This window comes from Pseudophryne corroboree, chromosome 2, assembly GCF_028390025.1.
Source record: "Pseudophryne corroboree isolate aPseCor3 chromosome 2, aPseCor3.hap2, whole genome shotgun sequence".
NCBI lineage: Eukaryota > Metazoa > Chordata > Amphibia > Anura > Myobatrachidae > Pseudophryne > Pseudophryne corroboree.
Window position 1 is genome coordinate 692,596,043 of NC_086445.1, and position 23,660 is coordinate 692,619,702.

A 23,660-nucleotide genomic window follows, 5' to 3' on the forward strand; every position below is an offset into this window, starting at 1 on the left:
GGGGGTGACATCACTATTACAGGCAATTGCTCCGCCTCCATACCATTTTCCTCCTCATACATGTCGACACAAACGTACCGACACACAGCACACACACAGGGAATGCTCTGATAGAGGACAGGACCCCACTAGCCCTTTGGGGAGACAGAGGGAGAGTTTGCCAGCACACACCAGAGCGCTATATATATACAGGGATAACCTTATATAAGTGTATTTCCCTTATATAGCTGCTATATTGATTAATCTGCCAAATTAGTGCCCCCCCTCTCTTGTTTTACCTAGAGATGAGCGCCTGAAATTTTTCGGGTTTTGTGTTTTGGTTTTGGGTTCGGTTCCGCGGCCGTGTTTTGGGTTCGAACGCGTTTTGGCAAAACCTCACCGAATTATTTTTGTCGGATTCGGGTGTGTTTTGGATTCGGGTGTTTTTTTCCAAAAACACTAAAAAACAGCTTAAATCATAGAATTTGGGGGTCATTTTGATCCCAAAGTATTATTAACCTCAAAAACCATAATTTACACTCATTTTCAGTCTATTCTGAATACCTCACACCTCACAATATTATTTTTAGTCCTAAAATTTGCACCGAGGTCGCTGTGTGAGTAAGATAAGCGACCCTAGTGGCCGACACAAACACCGGGCCCATCTAGGAGTGGCACTGCAGTGTCACGCAGGATGTCCCTTCCAAAAAACCCTCCCCAAACAGCACATGACGCAAAGAAAAAAAGAGGCGCAATGAGGTAGCTGTGTGAGTAAGATTAGCGACCCTAGTGGCCGACACAAACACCGGGCCCATCTAGGAGTGGCACTGCAGTGTCACGCAGGATGGCCCTTCCAAAAAACCCTCCCCAAACAGCACATGACGCAAAGAAAAAAAGAGGCGCAATGAGGTAGCTGACTGTGTGAGTAAGATTAGCGACCCTAGTGGCCGACACAAACACCGGGCCCATCTAGGAGTGGCACTGCAGTGTCACGCAGGATGGCCCTTCCAAAAAACCCTCCCCAAACAGCACATGACGCAAAGAAAAAAAGAGGCGCAATGAGGTAGCTGACTGTGTGAGTAAGATTAGCGACCCTAGTGGCCGACACAAACACCGGGCCCATCTAGGAGTGGCACTGCAGTGTCACGCAGGATGTCCCTTCCAAAAAACCCTCCCCAAACAGCACATGACGCAAAGAAAAAAAGAGGCGCAATGAGGTAGCTGTGTGAGTAAGATTAGCGACCCTAGTGGCCGACACAAACACCGGGCCCATCTAGGAGTGGCACTGCAGTGTCACGCAGGATGTCCCTTCCAAAAAACCCTCCCCAAACAGCACATGACGCAAAGAAAAAAAGAGGCGCAATGAGGTAGCTGACTGTGTGAGTAAGATTAGCGACCCTAGTGGCCGACACAAACACCGGGCCCATTTAGGAGTGGCACTGCAGTGTCACGCAGGATGTCCCTTCCAAAAAACCCTCCCCAATCAGCACATGATGCAAAGAAAAAGAAAAGAAAAAAGAGGTGCAAGATGGAATTATCCTTGGGCCCTCCCACCCACCCTTATGTTGTATAAACAAAACAGGACATGCACACTTTAACCAACCCATCATTTCAGTGACAGGGTCTGCCACACGACTGTGACTGATATGACGGGTTGGTTTGGACCCCCCCCAAAAAAGAAGCAATTAATCTCTCCTTGCACAAACTGGCTCTACAGAGGCAAGATGTCCACCTCATCTTCACCCTCCGATATATCACCGTGTACATCCCCCTCCTCACAGATTATCAATTCGTCCCCACTGGAATCCACCATCTCAGCTCCCTGTGTACTTTGTGGAGGCAATTGCTGCTGGTCAATGTCTCCGCGGAGGAATTGATTATAATTCATTTTAATGAACATCATCTTCTCCACATTTTCTGGATGTAACCTCGTACGCCGATTGCTGACAAGGTGAGCGGCGGCACTAAACACTCTTTCGGAGTACACACTTGTGGGAGGGCAACTTAGGTAGAATAAAGCCAGTTTGTGCAAGGGCCTCCAAATTGCCTCTTTTTCCTGCCAGTATAAGTATGGACTGTGTGACGTGCCTACTTGGATGCGGTCACTCATATAATCCTCCACCATTCTATCAATGTTGAGAGAATCATATGCAGTGACAGTAGACGACATGTCCGTAATCGTTGTCAGGTCCTTCAGTCCGGACCAGATGTCAGCATCAGCAGTCGCTCCAGACTGCCCTGCATCACCGCCAGCGGGTGGGCTCGGAATTCTGAGCCTTTTCCTCGCACCCCCAGTTGCGGGAGAATGTGAAGGAGGAGATGTTGACAGGTCGCGTTCCGCTTGACTTGACAATTTTGTCACCAGCAGGTCTTTCAACCCCAGCAGACCTGTGTCTGCCGGAAAGAGAGATCCAAGGTAGGCTTTAAATCTAGGATCGAGCACGGTGGCCAAAATGTAGTGCTCTGATTTCAACAGATTGACCACCCGTGAATCCTTGTTAAGCGAATTAAGGGCTGCATCCACAAGTCCCACATGCCTAGCGGAATCGCTCCCTTTTAGCTCCTTCTTCAATGCCTCCAGCTTCTTCTGCAAAAGCCTGATGAGGGGAATGACCTGACTCAGGCTGGCAGTGTCTGAACTGACTTCACGTGTGGCAAGTTCAAAGGGCATCAGAACCTTGCACAACGTTGAAATCATTCTCCACTGCACTTGAGACAGGTGCATTCCATCTCCTATATCGTGCTCAATTGTATAGGCTTGAATGGCCTTTTGCTGCTCCTCCAACCTCTGAAGCATATAGAGGGTTGAATTCCACCTCGTTACCACTTCTTGCTTCAGATGATGGCAGGGCAGGTTCAGTAGTTTTTGGTGGTGCTCCAGTCTTCTGTACGTGGTGCCTGTACGCCGAAAGTGTCCCGCAATTTTTCTGGCCACCGACAGCATCTCTTGCACGCCCCTGTCGTTTTTTAAAAAATTCTGCACCACCAAATTCAAGGTATGTGCAAAACATGGGACGTGCTGGAATTTGCCCATATTTAATGCACACACAATATTGCTGGCGTTGTCCGATGCCACAAATCCACAGGAGAGTCCAATTGGGGTAAGCCATTCCGCGATGATCTTCCTCAGTTGCCGTAAGAGGTTTTCAGCTGTGTGTGTATTCTGGAAAGCGGTGATACAAAGCGTAGCCTGCCTAGGAAAGAGTTGGCGTTTGCGAGATGCTGCTACTGGTGCCGCCGCTGCTGTTCTTGCGGCGGGAGTCCATACATCTACCCAGTGGGCTGTCACAGTCATATAGTCCTGACCCTGCCCTGCTCCACTTGTCCACATGTCCGTGGTTAAGTGGACATTGGGTACAACTGCATTTTTTAGGAGACTGGTGAGTCTTTTTCTGACGTCCGTGTACATTCTCGGTATCGCCTGCCTAGAGAAGTGGAACCTAGATGGTATTTGGTAACGGGGGCACACTGCCTCAATAAATTGTCTAGTTCCCTGTGAACTAACGGCGGATACCGGACGCACGTCTAACACCAACATAGTTGTCAAGGACTCAGTTATCCGCTTTGCAGTAGGATGACTGCTGTGATATTTCATCTTCCTCGCAAAGGACTGTTGAACAGTCAATTGCTTACTGGAAGTAGTACAAGTGGGCTTACGACTTCCCCTCTGGGATGACCATCGACTCCCAGCGGCAACAACAGCAGCGCCAGCAGCAGTAGGCGTTACACGCAAGGATGCATCGGAGGAATCCCAGGCAGGAGAGGACTCGTCAGACTTGCCAGTGACATGGCCTGCAGGACTATTGGCATTCCTGGGGAAGGAGGAAATTGACACTGAGGGAGTTGGTGGGGTGGTTTGCGTGAGCTTGGTTACAAGAGGAAGGGATTTACTGGTCAGTGGACTGCTTCCGCTGTCACCCAAAGTTTTTGAACTTGTCACTGACTTATTATGAATGCGCTGCAGGTGACGTATAAGGGAGGATGTTCCGAGGTGGTTAACGTCCTTACCCCTACTTATTACAGCTTGACAAAGGGAACACACGGCTTGACACCTGTTGTCCGCATTTCTGGTGAAATACCTCCACACCGAAGAGCTGATTTTTTTGGTATTTTCACCTGGCATGTCAACGGCCATATTCCTCCCACGGACAACAGGTGTCTCCCCGGGTGCCTGACTTAAACAAACCACCTCACCATCAGAATCCTCCTGGTCAATTTCCTCCCCAGCGCCAGCAACACCCATATCCTCCTCATCCTGGTGTACTTCAACACTGACATCTTCAATCTGACTATCAGGAACTGGACTGCGGGTGCTCCTTCCAGCACTTGCAGGGGGCGTGCAAATGGTGGAAGGCGCATGCTCTTCACGTCCAGTGTTGGGAAGGTCAGGCATCGCAACCGACACAATTGGACTCTCCTTGTGGATTTGGGATTTCAAAGAACGCACAGTTCTTTGCGGTGCTTTTGCCAGCTTGAGTCTTTTCAGTTTTCTAGCGAGAGGCTGAGTGCTTCCATCCTCATGTGAAGCTGAACCACTAGCCATGAACATAGGCCAGGGCCTCAGCCGTTCCTTGCCACTCCGTGTGGTAAATGGCATATTGGCAAGTTTACGCTTCTCCTCCGACAATTTTATTTTAGGTTTTGGAGTCCTTTTTTTACTGATATTTGGTGTTTTGGTTTTGACATGCTCTGTACTATGCCATTGGGCATCGGCCTTGGCAGACGACGTTGCTGGCATTTCATCGTCTCGGCCATGACTAGTGGCAGCAGCTTCAGCACGAGGTGGAAGTGGATCTTGATCTTTCCCTAATTTTGGAACCTCAACATTTTTGTTCTCCATATTTTAATAGGCACAACTAAAAGGCACCTCAGGTAAACAATGCAGATGGATGGATTGGATACTAGTATACAATTATGGACGGGCTGCCGAGTGCCGACACAGAGGTAGCCACAGCCGTGAACTACCGCACTGTACTGTGTCTGCTGCTAATATATAGACTGGTTGATAAAGAGATAGTATACTCGTAACTAGTATGTATGTATAAAGAAAGAAAAAAAAACCACGGTTAGGTCACTGGTATATACAATTATGGACGGGCTGCCGAGTGCCGACACAGAGGTAGCCACAGCCGTGAACTACCGCACTGTACTGTGTCTGCTGCTAATATATAGACTGGTTGATAAAGAGATAGTATACTCGTAACTAGTATGTATGTATAAAGAAAGAAAAAAAAACCACGGTTAGGTCACTGGTATATACAATTATGGACGGGCTGCCGAGTGCCGACACAGAGGTAGCCACAGCCGTGAACTACCGCACTGTACTGTGTCTGCTGCTAATATATAGACTGGTTGATAAAGAGATAGTATACTCGTAACTAGTATGTATGTATAAAGAAAGAAAAAAAAACCACGGTTAGGTCACTGGTATATACAATTATGGACGGGCTGCGGAGTGCCGACACAGAGGTAGCCACAGCCGTGAACTACCGCACTGTACTGTGTCTGCTGCTAATATATAGACTGGTTGATAAAGAGATAGTATACTCGTAACTAGTATGTATGTATAAAGAAAGAAAAAAAAACCACGGTTAGGTCACTGGTATATACAATTATGGACGGGCTGCCGAGTGCCGACACAGAGGTAGCCACAGCCGTGAACTACCGCACTGTACTGTGTCTGCTGCTAATATATAGACTGGTTGATAAAGAGATAGTATACTCGTAACTAGTATGTATGTATAAAGAAAGAAAAAAAAACCACGGTTAGGTCACTGGTATATACAATTATGGACGGGCTGCCGAGTGCCGACACAGAGGTAGCCACAGCCGTGAACTACCGCACTGTACTGTGTCTGCTGCTAATATATAGACTGGTTGATAAAGAGATAGTATACTCGTAACTAGTATGTATGTATAAAGAAAGAAAAAAAAACCACGGTTAGGTCACTGGTATATACAATTATGGACGGGCTGCGGAGTGCCGACACAGAGGTAGCCACAGCCGTGAACTACCGCACTGTACTGTGTCTGCTGCTAATATATAGACTGGTTGATAAAGAGATAGTATACTCGTAACTAGTATGTATGTATAAAGAAAGAAAAAAAAACCACGGTTAGGTGGTATATACAATTATGGACGGGCTGCCGAGTGCCGACACAGAGGTAGCCACAGCCGTGAACTACCGCACTGTACTGTGTCTGCTGCTAATATATAGACTGGTTGATAAAGAGATAGTATACTCGTAACTAGTATGTATGTATAAAGAAAGAAAAAAAAACCACGGTTAGGTCACTGGTATATACAATTATGGACGGGCTGCCGAGTGCCGACACAGAGGTAGCCACAGCCGTGAACTACCGCACTGTACTGTGTCTGCTGCTAATATAGACTGGTTGATAAAGAGATAGTATACAATACTACTAATATACTGGTGGTCAGGCACTGGTCACCACTAGTCACACTGGCAGTGGCACTCCTGCAGCAAAAGTGTGCACTGTTTAATTTTAATATAATATTATTTATCATGTACTCCTGGCTCCTGCTATAACAACCTGCAGTGCTCCCCAGTCTCCCCCACAATTATAAGCTTTATATACAATACATTGATGTGCAGCACACTGGGCTGAGCAGTGCACACAGACTGAGTCACTGTGTGACTGTGTATCGTTTTTTTCAGGCAGAGAACGGATATATTAAATAAAACAAACAACTGCACTGTCTCTGGTGGTCACTGGTCACTGTGGTCGTCAGTCACTAAACTCTGTCTGCACTCTGCACTCTCTTCTAATCTACAGTATCACAGCAATCTCTCTCTCTCTCTCTCTTCTAAATCTAATCTAAATGGAGAGGACGCCAGCCACGTCCTCTCCCTATCAATCTCAATGCACGTGTGAAAATGGCGGCGACGCGCGGCTCCTTATATAGAATCCGAGTCTCGCGAGAATCCGACAGCGTCATGATGACGTTCGGGCGCGCTCGGGTTAACCGAGCAAGGCGGGAAGATCCGAGTCGCTCGGACCCGTGAAAAAAAAAGTGAAGTTCGTGCGGGTTCGGATTCAAAGAAACCGAACCCGCTCATCTCTAGTTTTACCCTGTTTCTGTAGTGCAGGACTGCAGGGGAGAGTCAGGGAGACGTCCTTCCAGCGGAGCTGTGAGGGAAAATGGCGCTTGTGTGCTGAGGAGATAGGCTCCGCCCCCTTCTCGGCGGCCTTTCTCCCGCTTTTTTAAGGAAAACTGGCAGGGGTTAAATGCATCCATATAGCCCTGGAGCTATATGTGATGTATTTTTCGCCATCTAAGGTGTTTTTATTGCGTCTCAGGGCGCCCCCCCCCCAGCGCCCTGCACCCTCAGTGACCGGAGTGTGAAGTGTGCTGAGAGCAATGGCGCACAGCTGCGGTGCTGTGCGCTACCTTATTGAAGACAGGACGTCTTCTGCCGCCGATTTCCCGGACTCTTCTGTCTTCTGGCTCTGTAAGGGGGCCGGCGGCGCGGCTCTGGGACCCATCCATGGCTGGGCCTGTGATCGGTCCCTCTGGAGCTAATGTCCAGTAGCCTAAGAAGCCCAATCCACTCTGCACGCAGGTGAGTTCGCTTCTTCTCCCCTTAGTCCCTCGATGCAGTGAGCCTGTTGCCAGCAGGACTCACTGAAAATAAAAAACCTAACTTAAACTTTTACTCTAAGCAGCTCAGGAGAGCCACCTAGTATGCACCCTTCTCGTTCGGGCACAAAAATCTAACTGAGGCTTGGAGGAGGGTCATAGGGGGAGGAGCCAGTGCACACCAGGTAGTCCTAAAGCTTTTACTTTTGTGCCCAGTCTCCTGCGGAGCCGCTATTCCCCATGGTCCTTACGGAGTTCCCAGCATCCACTAGGACGTCAGAGAAATATACTTTATACTGAAAGGTATATTCCTGTGGGCTGATGTTTCCAGTGGCGGATTTAGCGGGGGGGGGGCGATTAGGGCGAAGCCCCCCCCCCCTACACATACTGGCACCGGGATGGATGGCCGGGTCCCGCCATGGTGCCGGACTGGAGAGCGGTGCAGCGCGGCGGGGGAAGGTGCGACGAAGAGTGACAGTGTAGGCGTGTGCACGGGGGGTGCCTGGTGGCATCCCCCGCACACACACCTGCTGCTGCCGCCGATTCCCGTCTCCTTGACGCTGAAGGGAGGAGAGCGCTGCTCGCGCCTCTCCTGCCCACTGTGTCCCCGACTCCGGCAATCATTTTAAATGTCTGTGGCTGTCAGCCAATCAGAGCTCACGGACCGGCTCTTGATTGGCTGCCGTCCCATGAGCTTTGATTGGCTCACAAGCCGGCGCTATATTTCAAATGTCCGCCGGGGACATGGACTCAGTGAGAGGAGGCGCAGAAGAGACACGCGGTGCGCTCGCTCCCCTCAGCATCAGAGACGGGAATCGGCGGCAGTGGCACTGGCAGCAGGAGGGTAAGCACCACTGGGGGAATATATATCTGGCACCACTGGGGGCATTTGTATCTAGCACCACTTGGGGCATTTGTATTCTGGCACCACTGGGGGCATTTGTATTCTGGCACCACTGGGGGCATGTGTATTCTGGAACCACTGGGGGCATGTGTATTCCTGCACCACTGGGAGCATTTGTATCTGGAACCACTGGAGGCATTTGTGTATCTGGCACCGCTGGGGGCATATGTATCTGGCACCGCTGGGGGCATATGTATCTGGCACCGCTGGGGTCATGTGTATCTGGCACCACTGGGGTCATGTGTATCTGGCACCGCTGTGGGCATTTGTGTATCTGGCACCGTGGGTGGCATTTGAGTATCTGGCACCGCTGGGGTCATTTGTGGATCTAATGTGAATTTTGGCTCATTCTATGTGCTATAATGTATATTTCGGCTCATTCTATGTGCTATAATGTAAATTTCGGCTAATTTTGTGTGCTATAATGTGAATTTCGGCTCATTTTGTGTGCTATAATGTGAATTTCGGCTCATTCTGTGTGCTATAATGTAAATTTCAGCTCATTCTGTGTGGTATAATGTGAATTTTAGCTCATACCGTGTGGTATAATGTGATTTTCGGCTCATTCTGTGTGCTATAATATGAATTTCGGCTCATACAGTGCGCTATAATGTGAATTTCGGCTCATACAGTATGCTATAATGTGAATTTCGGCTAATTCTGTGTGCTATAATGTGAATTTCGGCTCATACAGTATGCTATAATGTGAATTTCGGCTCATACCGTGTGGTATAATGTGAATTTTGGCTCATTCTGTGTGCTATAATGTGAGTTTTGGCTCATACAGTATGCTATAATGTGAATTTCGGCTAATACCGTGTGGTATAATGTGGATTTTGGCTCATTCTGTGTGCTATGCAGGAATGGTGATTCGCCAGTCTGTATCACCAGTGCGCAGGGTTCTCTCCACTAACTGGCAACATTTTATTAGTAATGGCAACAATAGGAAATTTTAGAAGCGAACGGGATGGGCATCTCTAAGTGGGAGGAGCTATGATTAGGGGGAGGAGTCATAATTCTTAAACCGCCCCCCCTAAAAGTTAAGTCTAGATCCGCCACTGGATGTTTCCCCCCACCAATCGATGCCTATGATGTTTAAGTGAGCACACCTCATTTCTTTATCAAACAGACAATGGTGTTGTTGATCCCCTCCATGCAAGTGTTACACTGAGAAAGACCATATGGACTGTTTTAGACATTAGATGAACTGCTGAACCAGGGAGATCTGTAAGTAGTCTTATAGTATAACATCATGAATTTTCAGTTTTGATTGACAGTATGCTTAAGGTGTGCAATGATATGGCTAAGGTGGTTCTTCATGTTATACCTTATAAACAGTCACAGTGATGTGTCCTCATAAACCTATACTTTTCGCAAGAAAAAAACAACACAAGTTTCTCCAGCACACTATACTGAACCAGTAATGAGTTACATCCTATATGATAGTAGTAATGTAAAGATCTCAGTTACATATATTTGCAAATGTAAGGATAAGCCACCATCCCCTTCAAGGCATCTTTGATATGGTGGTCCTAACACTACATGATAATAGTACCTACTATGGGTCATACATTTATTAATTTTATCATGCTACATAGGCACTATTATGCAGTGTTAGGACCACCATATTTAGAGATGCATTGAAGTGGGTGGTGTGCTGGGGGAATCTTCTGTTGGTTTTCCTTGTTCCTCAATACTGAGGCAAACCAGGAAGGGACATCGACAAACATCTTGTCTGCCGACTGCCGAAGTGGGGAAACGACAGCTCACCCCTCCGGTTATGTCTCCCTGAGCGCACAACACATCAGCTCAGTGCTGATGCGCTGTGTCTCCCTGCCCGGCCAGCTCCTCTGCGTAAGCGCGGGATCTCGCTACTCACGCAAGATCCCCAGCGCAGTTCAGACCCGGCAACCGCCACAGCCAGGGACAGCTTTGTCCCTGCTGTGGTGTATGGGCATCAACACTATGCAGCTGTCGAAATCGAAGCGATGCTGACTGTTCATACATTGGCAGCGCATACCAGCTTGGTATCTTTTATATAGCAGCTCCAATATGGAAAGGGGCGCATATTGCCCGTTACTGTGCCGAAGCTATCGTACAAGGAGGGAAGCGATACAGCGCACATAACGTGCACTGATACTACTCCCCCCCCATATAGCCAGTTTATACATTTACCCCTAAGTGCGCCCACCCGCTCCCCCGCTGGCCCTAGTTCACTACCAACCCCCACCCCTTTTCACTTCCACCTCTCGCAGGCTGCACCCTACTCGCTTCCACGGGAGAATGGGTGGCTAATCCCTAGGGGAATGGTGTGCGGCCGGACTGCAAGAAGGAATGCCTACTGAAGCCGAGTCACTGGGAGGCGAAGAGACTGGAGTCTGCAGCGCCGGGAGGACAAGAAACCACAGGAAGAAAGCTGCCCAAGTCACTGCCTGACTGCACAGGGAGGACTGGGGGACACTGTTGGAGTTGAGCTGCAGCAGCACTGACCTGGAGGAGGAGCCAGGGGACCAGGACTTTGTGGAAGACCTCCATCCTGAGGAGGAGAAGCAGAGGAGCATTGCTGGCCAGAGAGGGGCACCGCAGGCACCGCAGAGGACGCCCCGCCTACCTGGAGGTGAGGACCTGAGAAGGACCCCTACCAGACACCAGAGAAAACTGCGCTGACACAGTTGCATGGAAATGAGGGAAGACCCAGGCTGCGGAGCCAATGATGACCACGGGCGGTGAGAGTACTTCGTAGGTGGACCCCAGCAATGAGCGCAGCGTGTTGCGGTGCTGAAAACCAAAGGAGCCAAATTGGAGGTGGCAGAAGAGCCGCAGCGAGGGGTGAGGCTCTCTGTACCCGCTGCAAGCTCTTCTGCTGCAAAACTCTGCCCCTGACTGCGCTAAAGTAAGGGGGGGGGGGGCAACTGGGTGCAATGTGAATAAGGGGCTACCTGGCGCAATCTGTATAAAAGGCTCTACCTGGTGCAATGTCTTAAAGGGCTACCTGGTGCAATGTGTATAGGAGGCTCTACCTGATGCTATGTGCATAAGGGTCAACCTGGCGCAATGTGTATAAGAATCTCAATCTGGTGCAATGTGTATGGCTCTACCTGATGCAATGTGAATAAAGGGCTACCTGGCACAATGTGTATAATCGGCTCTACCTGGTGCAATGTGTATAAGAGGCTCTACCTGGTACAATGTGTATAAGAGGCTCTACCTGGCGCAATGTGTATAAGGGTCTACCTGGTGCAATGTGTATAAGAGGCTGTACCTGGCGCAATATGTATAAGGATCTACCTGGCACAATGTGTGTAAAGAGCTACCTGGCACAATGTGTATAAGAACTCTACCTGGTGCAATGTGTTAAAGGGCTACCTGGTGCAATATGTATAAGAGGCTCTACCTAGTGCAATATGTATAAGAGGCTCTACCTGGTGCAATGTGTATAAGGGTCTACCTGACACAATGTGTATAAGAGGCTCTACCTGGTGCAATCTGTATAAGGGTCTACCTGGCGCAATGTGTATAAGAGGCTCTACCTGGTGCAATCTGTGTAAAGAGCTACTGGTTCAATATATATAAGAGGCTCTACCTGGCGCAATGTGTATAAGAGGCTTTACCTGGCGCAATGTGTGTAAAGAGCTACCTGGTGCAATGTGCATTAGAGGCTCTACCTGGCACAATATGTATAAGGGGCCAACTGGCACAATGTATAAGATGCTCTACCTGGCTCATTGTGTATAAGGGGCCACCTGGCGCAATATGTATAAGAGGCTCTACCTGGCACAATGTGTATAAGAGGCTCTACCTGGCGCAATGTGTGTAAAGGGCTACCTGGCACAATGTGTATAAGAATTCTACCTGGTGCAGTGTTAAAGGGCTACCTGGTGCAAGTTGTATAAGAGGCTCTACCTGGTGCAATATGTATAAGAGACTCTACCTGGTGCAATGTGTATAAGGGTCTACCTGGCACAATGTGTATAAGAGGCTCTACCTTGCCCAATGTGTATAAGAGGCTCTACCTGGCATAATGTGTATAAGAGGCTCTACCTGGTGCAATGTGTGTAAAGAGCTACCTGGCACAATGTGTATGAGGCTTTACCTGGCTCAATATGTATAAGGGACCACCTGGCACAATGTATAAGATGCTCTACCTGGCGCATTGTGTATAAGGGGCCACCTGGGGCAATTTGTATAAGAGGCTCTACCTGGCGCAATGTAAGGGGCTCTAACATGGCATAATGTGTATAAGGGATACTACCGTGTGGTGTAATGCGACTGGTGGACACTACTGTGTTGTGTAATCTGAATTGGTACTATTTTGTGACCACGCCCCTATCCCGTGAGGACCCCTATTTTTTTTACACGCGCCATCAGCGTGCACTGTCCCTGTTTTAAATGGGGTGAAGGGGGTGCCAAAGGAAACGTTCACCCTGGGCACCACAAGATCTAGAACCGGCCCTGTATGCTGCATATTATTTTAATCAGCAGAGTCTGCTTGTGCGTCTTATTCACACAGAGATGCGGATAAGACCCATTTTGGCAAAAAAAAGATGCCTGATGCTAACGGAGGTGCCCGGGATCTGTCAGCTCACTCACGCCAAACATCTCCCGATGCGTGGCGTATAGAGGCAAGATGTATGAGGACAAGTATGTAGGATGAGTATTCCTGTTTCAAAGGATTTGCCATAAAATCAAAGATTAAGCACAAAGATGTGAAGCATGAAGCCTTTTTACCCATGTTAGCGTTTCAGTTGCACACAGCAGCTGCATGTGATGCTAGCGCCAATAAACAGGTACCCCTGAAATGTACATTTGTTGCATTAGTGATGCGAATAAGTGAAAAAGTGTGTGGTGGGAATTAAGGCGAAGCTTAGTCACAAAGTCCATGTCAAACCAAACCTGGCTTTTTGACGCAGTTTGAGGACAGGTGTATGTGAACACATCTGTTGTTCCTAATATCACTTTGCTCTTATACATAAATAATAAAGCATTAAAAAGAAAAAAAGGAATTTATTTCTTTTTTGTTTTACAGTGATTAAAAAAGACAGAACGAGGAACAGACAACAGATATAAACTCATTAGTGATGCTCATGCAGTTCTCTGCTCGCTCCAAACAAAGAAACATAAATGAGAATTCAACAGGAGCTTCATTTGTGAATAAACAAAAAAACAAAACACTGATACCTTATACTGTATGAGCAGGGGTCCCCTTTGGATTTGCAGGACTCTCAGCATCTAAGGAGTTAACCAACTCTTGCAAGAGTGTTACTTCTCATAATGAACAACTCTGGCAAGGGAAAGCGCCAAATACATAGATGGCTCTTCATACAAAGCAGTGCATTTATTTATTTCAGTTGCTATACAATTAACCCTTTCAGTACCAAAGACCAATATGGGCTAACCAAATCCTTATAATAAGAGTCCAGCAGTATACTTGCGGTTAATGTACAGTGATATAAATATATTAGTGTTTTTCTGAGTGATACTTAAACATGGATATAAGTTAATATTTACAAGACACACTGAAACAAAAGATATGAAGGAATCTTTAGTGCAAAAGGAGAGACAAGGCAGAGCGTGTGTTATAGAAATATAGAGGTTTGGGCATCTTTGTGTAATTACAAGATGCACACTGGGGGGAGGGGGGCTTTTTGAATTGTGTGATTGTTAAGGCCAGATTTGGCAACGCTTCAGTTATACTAAGGTTATGCCAGCTCCCCTTATTTACACACTCTGTCAGACCTGATATGTATACACAGCTCAGGCAGTGGAAGTTCCATCCTCCTCACACACCAAAGGCATTATTTGGTGCACCAGGTGTAGCATGTTTATCACTCCTAGCTGTCTTGCACGTTAGCGATGACATTGGCATACATACATGCACAACAATGCTGCTATTCAATAAAGAAACCCTCAAACTCATATGTACACATATACAGCAGCAGTGCCACCAATGGTGGTGCACATACTGTCACTAGCAGCAGTAATGCCTCCTCCATCATCATACACATATATGTCTGTAATAGTCACAATCATTTACACGTATTGAGGGTGCTGCTGGGTCTTTACACATACACGTTGTCAGTGCCATTGTCCACCAATTCTGAAGCCAATTACTGTTTTCCAAACTAAATGTACTATAAATGAAAAACAGGGTGATCTGAAAGAACAAAGGACAGGGACAAACATATGTTCTGCATAGATTGTTAGTGGCACAAAGCGTGAGGGTGGTCGTATATAGGGGGTCATTCAGAGTTGTTCGCTCGTTGCCGATTTTCGCTATACTGCGATTAATCGCTTACTGCGCATGCGCAAGGTTCGCATAGTGCATGCGCTTAGTTATTTTACACAAAAGTTAGGTATTTTACTCACGGCGTAACTACGTTTTTTCATTGTTCTGCTGCTCAGTGAGTGATTGACAGGAAGTGGGTGTTTCTGGGCGGAAACTGACCGTTTTCTGGGAGTGTGCGGAAAAACGCAGGCGTTTCAGGGAAAAACGCGGGAGTGGCTGGAGAAACGGGGGAGTGTCTGGCTGAACGCTGGGTGTGTTTGTGACGTCAAACCAGGAACTAAACTGACTGAGGTGATCGCAATGTAGGAGTAAGTCTCGAGCTACTCAGAAACTGCTTTGAATTTTCTATTCGCAATTCTGCTAATCTTTCGTTCACAATTCTGCTATGCTAAGATCCACTCCCAGAGGGCGGCGGCTTAGCGTGTGAAATGCTGCTAAAAGCAGCTAGCGAGCGAACAACTCGGAATGAGGGCCATAATGGAGACATCTTGTGTTCTTAATACCATTATGCGATGCTCTGCACCCTCTGGTAGTGGTAACCGTGTATGTCCTCCTATCCCGCTGGCAGCTAATGGGTTAATGGCAAGAGTTGGCCCTCAGTCACATTGGGATATGTAAAGATAGTAGTTACAATCAAAGGACAAGGACTCTGTGATGCTTGGACTCCTCACAAAGTCATAGCACAGACTGGGAACTGTCCTGAGGGGAATGGTAAAGAAGCGACACATATCCAGAGTGCCTTATTGCCCTATTTGTCATATGGTCTATATTACAGTACACCCTGGAGCACAACAAAAAGTTCACATTAAAAATAGGAGGTAGGGGGAAATGAATAGTTACCACAGCCTTTTGCTAGATTGAGATTAGTAATTGAGGTGTTGTAGACTATAAAATCAATTGCTTTAATGTCATATTGCAAAGAAAAATGTTCCTTATCATCCCACCAAAAAATAGTGTGCAATAATATGGCCTTCGGGAGAAGGAAGTTACATAACTTCTGTTCCTAGGGAAACTCCTGTACACTCTGAACAATCAGCAGTGATTATTAAGTCACTGTCATCCTCCTGTGGAACTCAATGGTACTACAGTTAATAGATTGCAAGGCGAGAGGCTGCGGGGGATTTCCCAGCAGCTAATACTGTGTGTAGCTTGGACAGGGTTGGTAGCAGCTGTAGGAGGGGTAGCTGTCCACACTTCCATACCTCTTGGTTACTTTTTGCAGATGGTACTTGAAATATATGCTCAATGGCATGTTCCCATTTAAATCTTGCAGGGTTAGAAGGGTATCTGTGCTCCCAGGACAGTCTAGAGAGACAAAGATATGGATGTGGTAGTAGAGGAGATGGATGGGCAGGTGGCAATGTCCTATGCCAGAGAATAGATAGCGTTCACTGGTGAAGTGGCTTCTGAACTTTCATTACCCTCTGTCTCATCCTTGTCTTTTTTCACAGTATACTGCCCTATAAAAGAGCCATCCTCATTAAACTGTCCTTCTCCTCCTTCTCCATAATCCACAAGACTGTCATCACTTTCCTGCTGCTTTATGGTTCCATCTATTGAAGTCTGGCTGCCCTGAAGTGGTTTGTTGTCTTCATCACTAAAAAAGAACAAAATAATGAGATATACAGAATAGAAGATGCAGGGTGTTACCTCCAGCCATACAGAGGAAAGAGGGGAAAGGGCACTTTATGGTCAGTGAGAGTTGGTTAGTATTGCTGGCTAAGGTCAGAAATGCACAATGTCCTCATATATCTTTGCTGCAATCATGCCAAACGGGTGGTCTTCAGTATGCCGACTGTCGGGATCCCGGCGCACAGTATACCGGCATACTATACTTGGATGGAGATAAAGTGGCCGGAGATAAAGTACCAGCCAATCAGCTCCAAACTACCATGTCACAGACTGGGTTTGAAAAATGACAGTTAGGAGCTGGTTGGCTGGTACTTTATCTCTATGCACTTTACCTCCATCCAAGGCTTAGTAAATTGACCCCTAAGTCTTAAGGGGGGTACACACGGAGAGATCCGTGCTTAAAATCTAAGCAATCTTGCTAGATTGCTTAGATTTTAAGCACGGATCTGCCGTGTGTATGCCCTCCAGCGATAGCGATGCGCGGCCCCGCGCATCGCTATCGCCGATGCTAGATTGAGCTGCATGCAGGCTCAATCTAGCGGGTCGCTCACTTCACCGTTGTGTGAAGTGAGCGGCCCCCCGTCGGCTTTCCCCCTCGCTCAGCACATCGCGCTGTGCTGAGCGGGGTGAGAGATGTGTGCTGAGCGGTCTGTGTTAAGATCGTTCAGCACACATCTCTCCCGTGAGTACCCCCCTTTAGTACATCTCCCCTTCAGCTATACACAGATCTTCAAGTATCGCCTATCAAATGAATCAGCACAGTCTCACATTGCAGATACTGTCATATCACTCCCGCCAGGCATCTCCTGCTGCATGGCATATTGAGGCTAGATATATGAGGACGTATCTGTACAACTTCAGAGGTAACATAGAGCAGTATGAACTATTATTTAATATTGGGGATGACAGAATTTTAGAACCTAGTGACTTGGTAGCCCAGTGAAATAGAGGTGGAAAATTGAAAGGGTTACATTTCCAAGCTCTGTAAAACACAGACAGAATCCCCTTTGTCAACACTGAGCAAAACAACTTGAAAGAATAAGACTGTACTTCTGGCTTTAATACTGCTGTATGCTCCTTTACAGGGAACGTGTTATAATAAGTGCTCGTCATTTAGGGGATTAGATGCACAGTTAAGATCTTCTGCTGGACCTCTGAGTGTTAAAAGATTGAGGAAGAATGCCCAACACCCTGTGCTTTGGATTAATGGCAGCTGGTCCGCAGTGCTGAGAAAGCATATTGTACTTAAATGCAAATATTCCACTGATTGCTGATGTAGGTATATATTTTGTCATACAGAAAAATAAGACAGTACAGACTTTGGCAGTAACAGTAATTAAAGAATTGCTGGCCTTCTGTCAGGATTGGTGTAATGAGCGACTTCCCGATGCCCAACACATGCTTCTGGATTCCTCTAAAGCAGTAAGTGATAGTACTGAGCTGCACATCTCTAATGTATTATAGCAAACCTAATGTACTATAACCCATATAATGCCAGCATCTCATTATGTGGTCATGTATTGTCTGGTGCGTAGAATGTGAGAAAGCATTAAAGTCATTTATTAACTGCAAAATACAGGGGACACAGAGCATATATATATACCCTTCTGTAATTGTCCTCCCACTTCATAAGAAGGAACCCACCCACAATCTGTTTTCCACTTGAACCTTGCAAGGTATCAGTGCAGGGTGTGGATCACTGGGTCGACCATAACCATGTCGACAGTCACTAGGTCGACCACTATTGGTCGACATGCACTAGGTCGACACAGAAAAAAGGTCAACATGGACTAAGGGTCATCATGAAAAACGTTGACAAAAGTTGTCTTTTACTTTTTTTGGCGTTGTTTACTCCGTAAAAACAGAGGGAACCCAAATTAGCGCTTCGGGCAAGGTTATTATTCCCAAGCCTAGTCCACGTGGTTTATAAAGTATGAAAAAGTTCAACAAAAGAAAAAAAAATGTGAAAAACTGATGTCGACCTTTTCCTGTGGCGACCTTTGCCAAGTTGGCCTATTGCCAATGTCAACCTTTGAACCATGTTGACCTAATGTATGTCGACCAATAGTGGTCGACCTATTGACTGTCGATCTAAGTGTGGTAGACCTAACAACCGGGTACCATCAGAGCCCCAAGAAAATGCTCCTATTGACTGGCTGGTAATGTGCATAATGGAAATAATACGAAACCAGAGACCAAAATACCTCGGTTCCACTCTTCAAAACGCATGTAAATACTGCGGAGGAGATGTATCAGAGCATGAAGAGAGATAAAGGACCAACAAATGATCTTCTAATTCTTATTTTACAGGCTGTTAGGAGCTGACTGGTTGGTACTTTATCTCTTTCCAAGTTTTGATACATCTCCCCCTTGCATAGGCAAATACAGGAGGGGGGGGGGGGGGTTTCCGGCCCGTCCTCTTGGACATTGGTTCAAATTATGTCCTCAATAGCAAACATATTAAGGTGATCTTTTGCTCCCAGGATTTGGATCAAATTTCAATTAGTAAGTCCCAACACAGGAGCCAAGCCATTGCTATTGCTAAAGTTGCTGTGCTAGTAGTGCTGTGAACTTTCAATATCTGTTTCAACAGTATTTTAGGGCCGAAACTAGGGTTTTCGTCACCCAGGGCAAGGCAATAATTTGTTCCTCAGAGTGGGAGATTGTGGATTGCATTTGGAAATGCCCCTCTAAAAATGGTGGCCCCTGCCTTGTCACATGACATTACATTTTTTTTGTACATGGTGCAAAATGAGGTGCACGAATGTGCATTGCCTGCATTTACAGTAGTTACTAGTTGAGATCTGCTGATGCAAAATGATGCACGTCCAGAGACAAAGCCATCTTTATATTTAAGTAAAGTTGGTTTCCCGAATAAACAGTCACACTTGCATAGAAATAGATATATAGCATCAAATAAACATGTAGTGTTCTGGGCCCATGGTTTTGCACTTTCGCGAATGGCCTTTACTATGTTCAGAAAGTATTTTTTGTTTTTTTTAAAATACAAACATACAAACACCTTACTGCAGGGGTGGCCAAACAGTCGATCGCGATCGACTGGTCGATTGCGGACATGCGACCAGTCGATCGCGATCCGCCGCCCAGCCACCCGAAGCCGCGCCTCTCCTGCCTGCCGCTCTGCCTCCTCAGTGACGGCAGAGTGTATAGCTCAAATCAGGTGCCGGTTCGTTAGCCAATGAGAGCTCGCGGACCGGCGCCTGATTTGAGCCATACACGCTGCCGTCACCGCCGGAGATTAGACTGAGAAGCAGGGCGGGCGGAAGACAGGAGAAGCGCGCGCTGCGCTCTCCACTCCGGTGAGCTCTACTATGGGGGCATATCTGGCATTGTGAGCACATGGCTCAGTGAGGGCATATCTGGCAATGTGGGGCATATCTGGCACTGTGGGGTCATATGTGGCACTGGGGGCATATCTGGCTCTGCGGGCACATGGCACTGTGGGGGCATATCTGGCACTGTGGGTACATGGCACTGTGGGGCATATCTGTAATCTGGCGCTGTGGGGGCATATCTGGCACTGTGGGCACATGGCACTGTGGGGGCATAGCTGTATCTGGCACTGAGGGGGCATATCTGGCACTGTGGGCACATGGCACTGTGGGGGCATATCTGTAATCTGGCGCTGTGGGGGCATATCTGGCACTGTGGGCACATGGCACTGTGGGGCATATCTGTAATCTGGCGCTGTGGGGGCATATCTGGCACTGTGGGCACATGGCACTGTGGGGGCATATCTGTATCTGGCACTGCGGGGGCATATCTGGCACTGTGGGCACATGGCACTGTGAGGGCATATCTGGCACTGTGGGGGCATATCTGGCACTGTGGGGGCATATCTGTAATCTGGCGCTGTGGGGGCATATCTGGCACTGTGGGCACATGGCACTGTGAGGGCATATCTGGCACTGTGGGGGCATATCTGGCACTGTGGGGGCATATCTGTAATCTGGCACTGTGGTGGCATATCTGGCACTGTGGGGGCATATCTGTATCTGGCACTGTGGGGGCGTATCTGGCACTGTGGGCACATGGCACTGTGGGGGCATGTGTATCTGGCACTGTGGGGGCATATGTGTTTGAGGTTTTTACCTGTGGGGTCCAATGTGTTATTTCGTGTGAGGCAGTCATTACACTCTGTGCAGCAAGGCTACGTCCCTTTTTTTGTTATACCACGCCCACTTTTTGTTATACCACGCCCACTTTTTGTTATGCCACGCCTTTTTTTTGCGCGCGCACTATTACTCCTCTTAGGTAGATCACAAAAGCTTTTTAGCTTTCAAAGTAGATCGCCAACTCCAAAAGTCTGGCCGCCCCTGCCTTACTGGATAACAGCATCAGAATCAAGAAGAGTTAGGTTAAAGCAGGAGTACTCAAGTACCACCAACAGGTCATGTTCTGTGGATTGCTTTAATCATGCACAGGTGAGAAAATCACTTTAGCTGGGTCAGTAATTATCTCACCGGCCTCCACAGACAGAAATCCTCCAAACATGACCTGTAGGGAAAACTTGAGGGCTGAGGTTTAGAACCACTGGATTAAAGGGATTAATGTTCTAATGTACCACCCTTACTTATGTGGTTAGCTGTGGAATCACTTTGTTAATGCTGTTATTATATTATGTTGAGAATAACAGCTTAATTCCTAAAATATAAAAATGCCTTTATCCTACCTTCCGAAAAACCTTCATGGAACAAATGGACATGAGAGTGGTTTAGGGAGGGAAGAGATGGGGCAAAATTTAAAGAATAGAGAGAGATGGGACATACATATGCAGGAGAGAGAGAGAAACATACACTGTCATAACAGAAATACACCATGTTGCTATAAATGTACATATATGCTGACACTGATCTGCTTCAGAGAATCTAATGCAGGGCATACTTGCCTACCTGACCCTCTCCATGAGGGAGAAAATGCTCTGTTCCTGGACTTTCCTGGTAATGTATGATTGCCATCACCTGTGGTGAAACACCTTTCTTATCAATTAACTAGCTCACCACAGGTGATGGCAATCATACATTACCAGGAAAGTCCAGGAACAGAGCATTTTCTCCCTCATGGAGAGGGTCAGGTAGGCAAGTATGCATCTCCCCCAGATTGTTAACCAGCTTTACAATTGGTAATATTTTGCTACTGTGCCCTAAGGCGAAGGTGCTGACGTGCCCACCCATTCTTAGATATTACCCAGACTATAAATAGGTTATTTGAGGAAGTTCTTTCAGGACTACAGGGAGGTGGTGGACACACAAAGCACAGAGGGTGACACGTAGGCAGTGACGTGCCTCACCTGTGCTCCTTCCTGGGTAGCCATAGGAAAACAAAGGCACAGACGTTACATGCACAGGGTGCTCTGAGACTGCTGCTGTGGACTGTCCTGTGTGTGACGCTGTGACACTGTGTGTTCCGCACTGAATAGGTGTGACATTGAGATACTAAGAAATACTGTACATTTTTTAAACAGTTTGTAGATATGCAAAATAATCATATTTAGGCGGAATAACCAAATCGTTATGTGCAGAATATGGGTATAATAATATAAGTTGTTTGTCAATAACTGACAGTATATGTGATGCCCTTTATACTGTATGTGCTTATACTGTAGATATGTGAATATTACAGTTTATCAACAGATTATATGTACAAATTATATTAGTTGAGTTTTTTTTAATTGTTGTAAAAACTACTTTGTAAATTATTCTTTTCTTACCTGTAGTCAAATGAACCATCCTCATCTTTCTGATCTTCAGTACCCAGAGCCACTTCCTTTTTCTCCCGCACTAAAGGGGACAAAATAAACCATTCACTGTAAGATCTAGCCTATTTTATTAATGAGACCTCCCACCCGCCACAAACTGGTTTTCTAACACACTGAGGGGGAGATTTCACAAAGCTTGGACAGAGAGATAAAGTATCAAGCTCAGAACTGTCACTTTACAGGCTGTTTTTGAAAAATGACAATCAGAAGCTGTTTGGTTGGTACTTTATCTTTCTCCACATTATCTCTCTCTCAAAGCTTTGCTTAATCTCCCCCTACCATTCAAATATTGCCCAAGAACCCTCTGCTCTTTCAAAGTATTGTACGTTCTGTATTTGCTTACTACAATGGCCAAATGCATCTGTTTTGTGTCAAGGATGTCACGGTTCCATGTAGCTCTAGCTTTTGGCAACAGCTAAAATGACATACAATTTAAACAAAATCTTTATTTTGTTTAGTAGCTGCGCTAGAAGCTGGGGATTTTCATCTAATGTGCTGAAAACTGGCACTTTGTAAACCTAAATATAATTTGGTCTCTGTGAGGTCATCCTGCAAATATATAAGTGTCCACCCTGAATGTTGTATGCCTTATATGTTGTTTGTATTTAAAAAATAAATAAATATATATATATATATATATATTTATCTATATCCCAGAAGGTCGCACTCTCATCTTCACGCAGCTGGGCTGTCCTCTCAATACCAACGGTATTTGAATAATAGAGAAAGATCAAAGCGGGGGCACTCTTCAGGCTCCATCTAAATTTAAAATTAAATTTTTATTTATAGTATACGCAACAGAATCCAGCAAAGTCTTATGGCATCTCAAACGCTTTCGGCCCCATCTAGGGCCTTCATCAGGAGGCACTAGACAGCAGCATCAGACACATAGTAGAGATCCAAGCTCACAGCAGTCCAACAGCAAGGCTGGCCCTGCCTAACTGGCTCTATAAATACCCAAAACACAGTTGAAAATGGCGCCAAAACGGAGCCTCTGACGTCATCAACTGTGAAACTACACATGATCAGCATCAGGATCTAAACAAATACACAATGTACAACACGCCAACCAATCAAATTTCACTGTTGTGATTGGTTGGCGTGTTGTACATTGGGGGTAATTCTGAGTTGATCGCAGCAGGAACTTTGTTAGCAGTTGGGCAAAACCATGTGCACTGCAGGGGAGGCAGATATAACATGTGCAGAGAGAGTTAGACGACAATACAGGAATGAACAGTATATATATCATGAACTAGCTCACATTCAGATAAGAACAGAGTGAGCCCTCATTATCTCCTGTTATAATTAAGAGGGGTTAAATTGAAATGATCTCATATGGACCATTAAATCATACTGACGTATAGTGATTCTGAGAGAAAAGGTGATAGAGAATGATATTGTGACAAGGGATTACTGAGTATTTACTATCAGCAGCTATTTCAGCTGTAAATAAGCCCTAAACTATGTTACAATAATA

General features: G+C 46.4%; 1 protein-coding gene across 12 annotated transcripts in view; it reads right to left on the minus strand.

Moving 5' to 3' along the window:
• Window positions 1-13,470: 13,470 nt before the first annotated feature.
• Window positions 13,471-23,660, minus strand: part of NFASC (neurofascin) — a 185,827-nt gene continuing 175,637 nt past the window's right edge. For all 12 annotated transcript variants that reach the window (XM_063955223.1, XM_063955232.1, XM_063955230.1 and 9 more), the window contains 2 exons: window positions 22,136-22,205; window positions 13,471-16,369 (listed from right to left, as the gene is read on the minus strand). In XM_063955223.1, coding sequence (XP_063811293.1) covers window positions 16,138-16,369; window positions 22,136-22,205 — 302 coding nt within the window. In that variant the 3' untranslated portion in view covers window positions 13,471-16,137. The remainder of the gene's footprint in view (window positions 16,370-22,135; window positions 22,206-23,660) is intronic.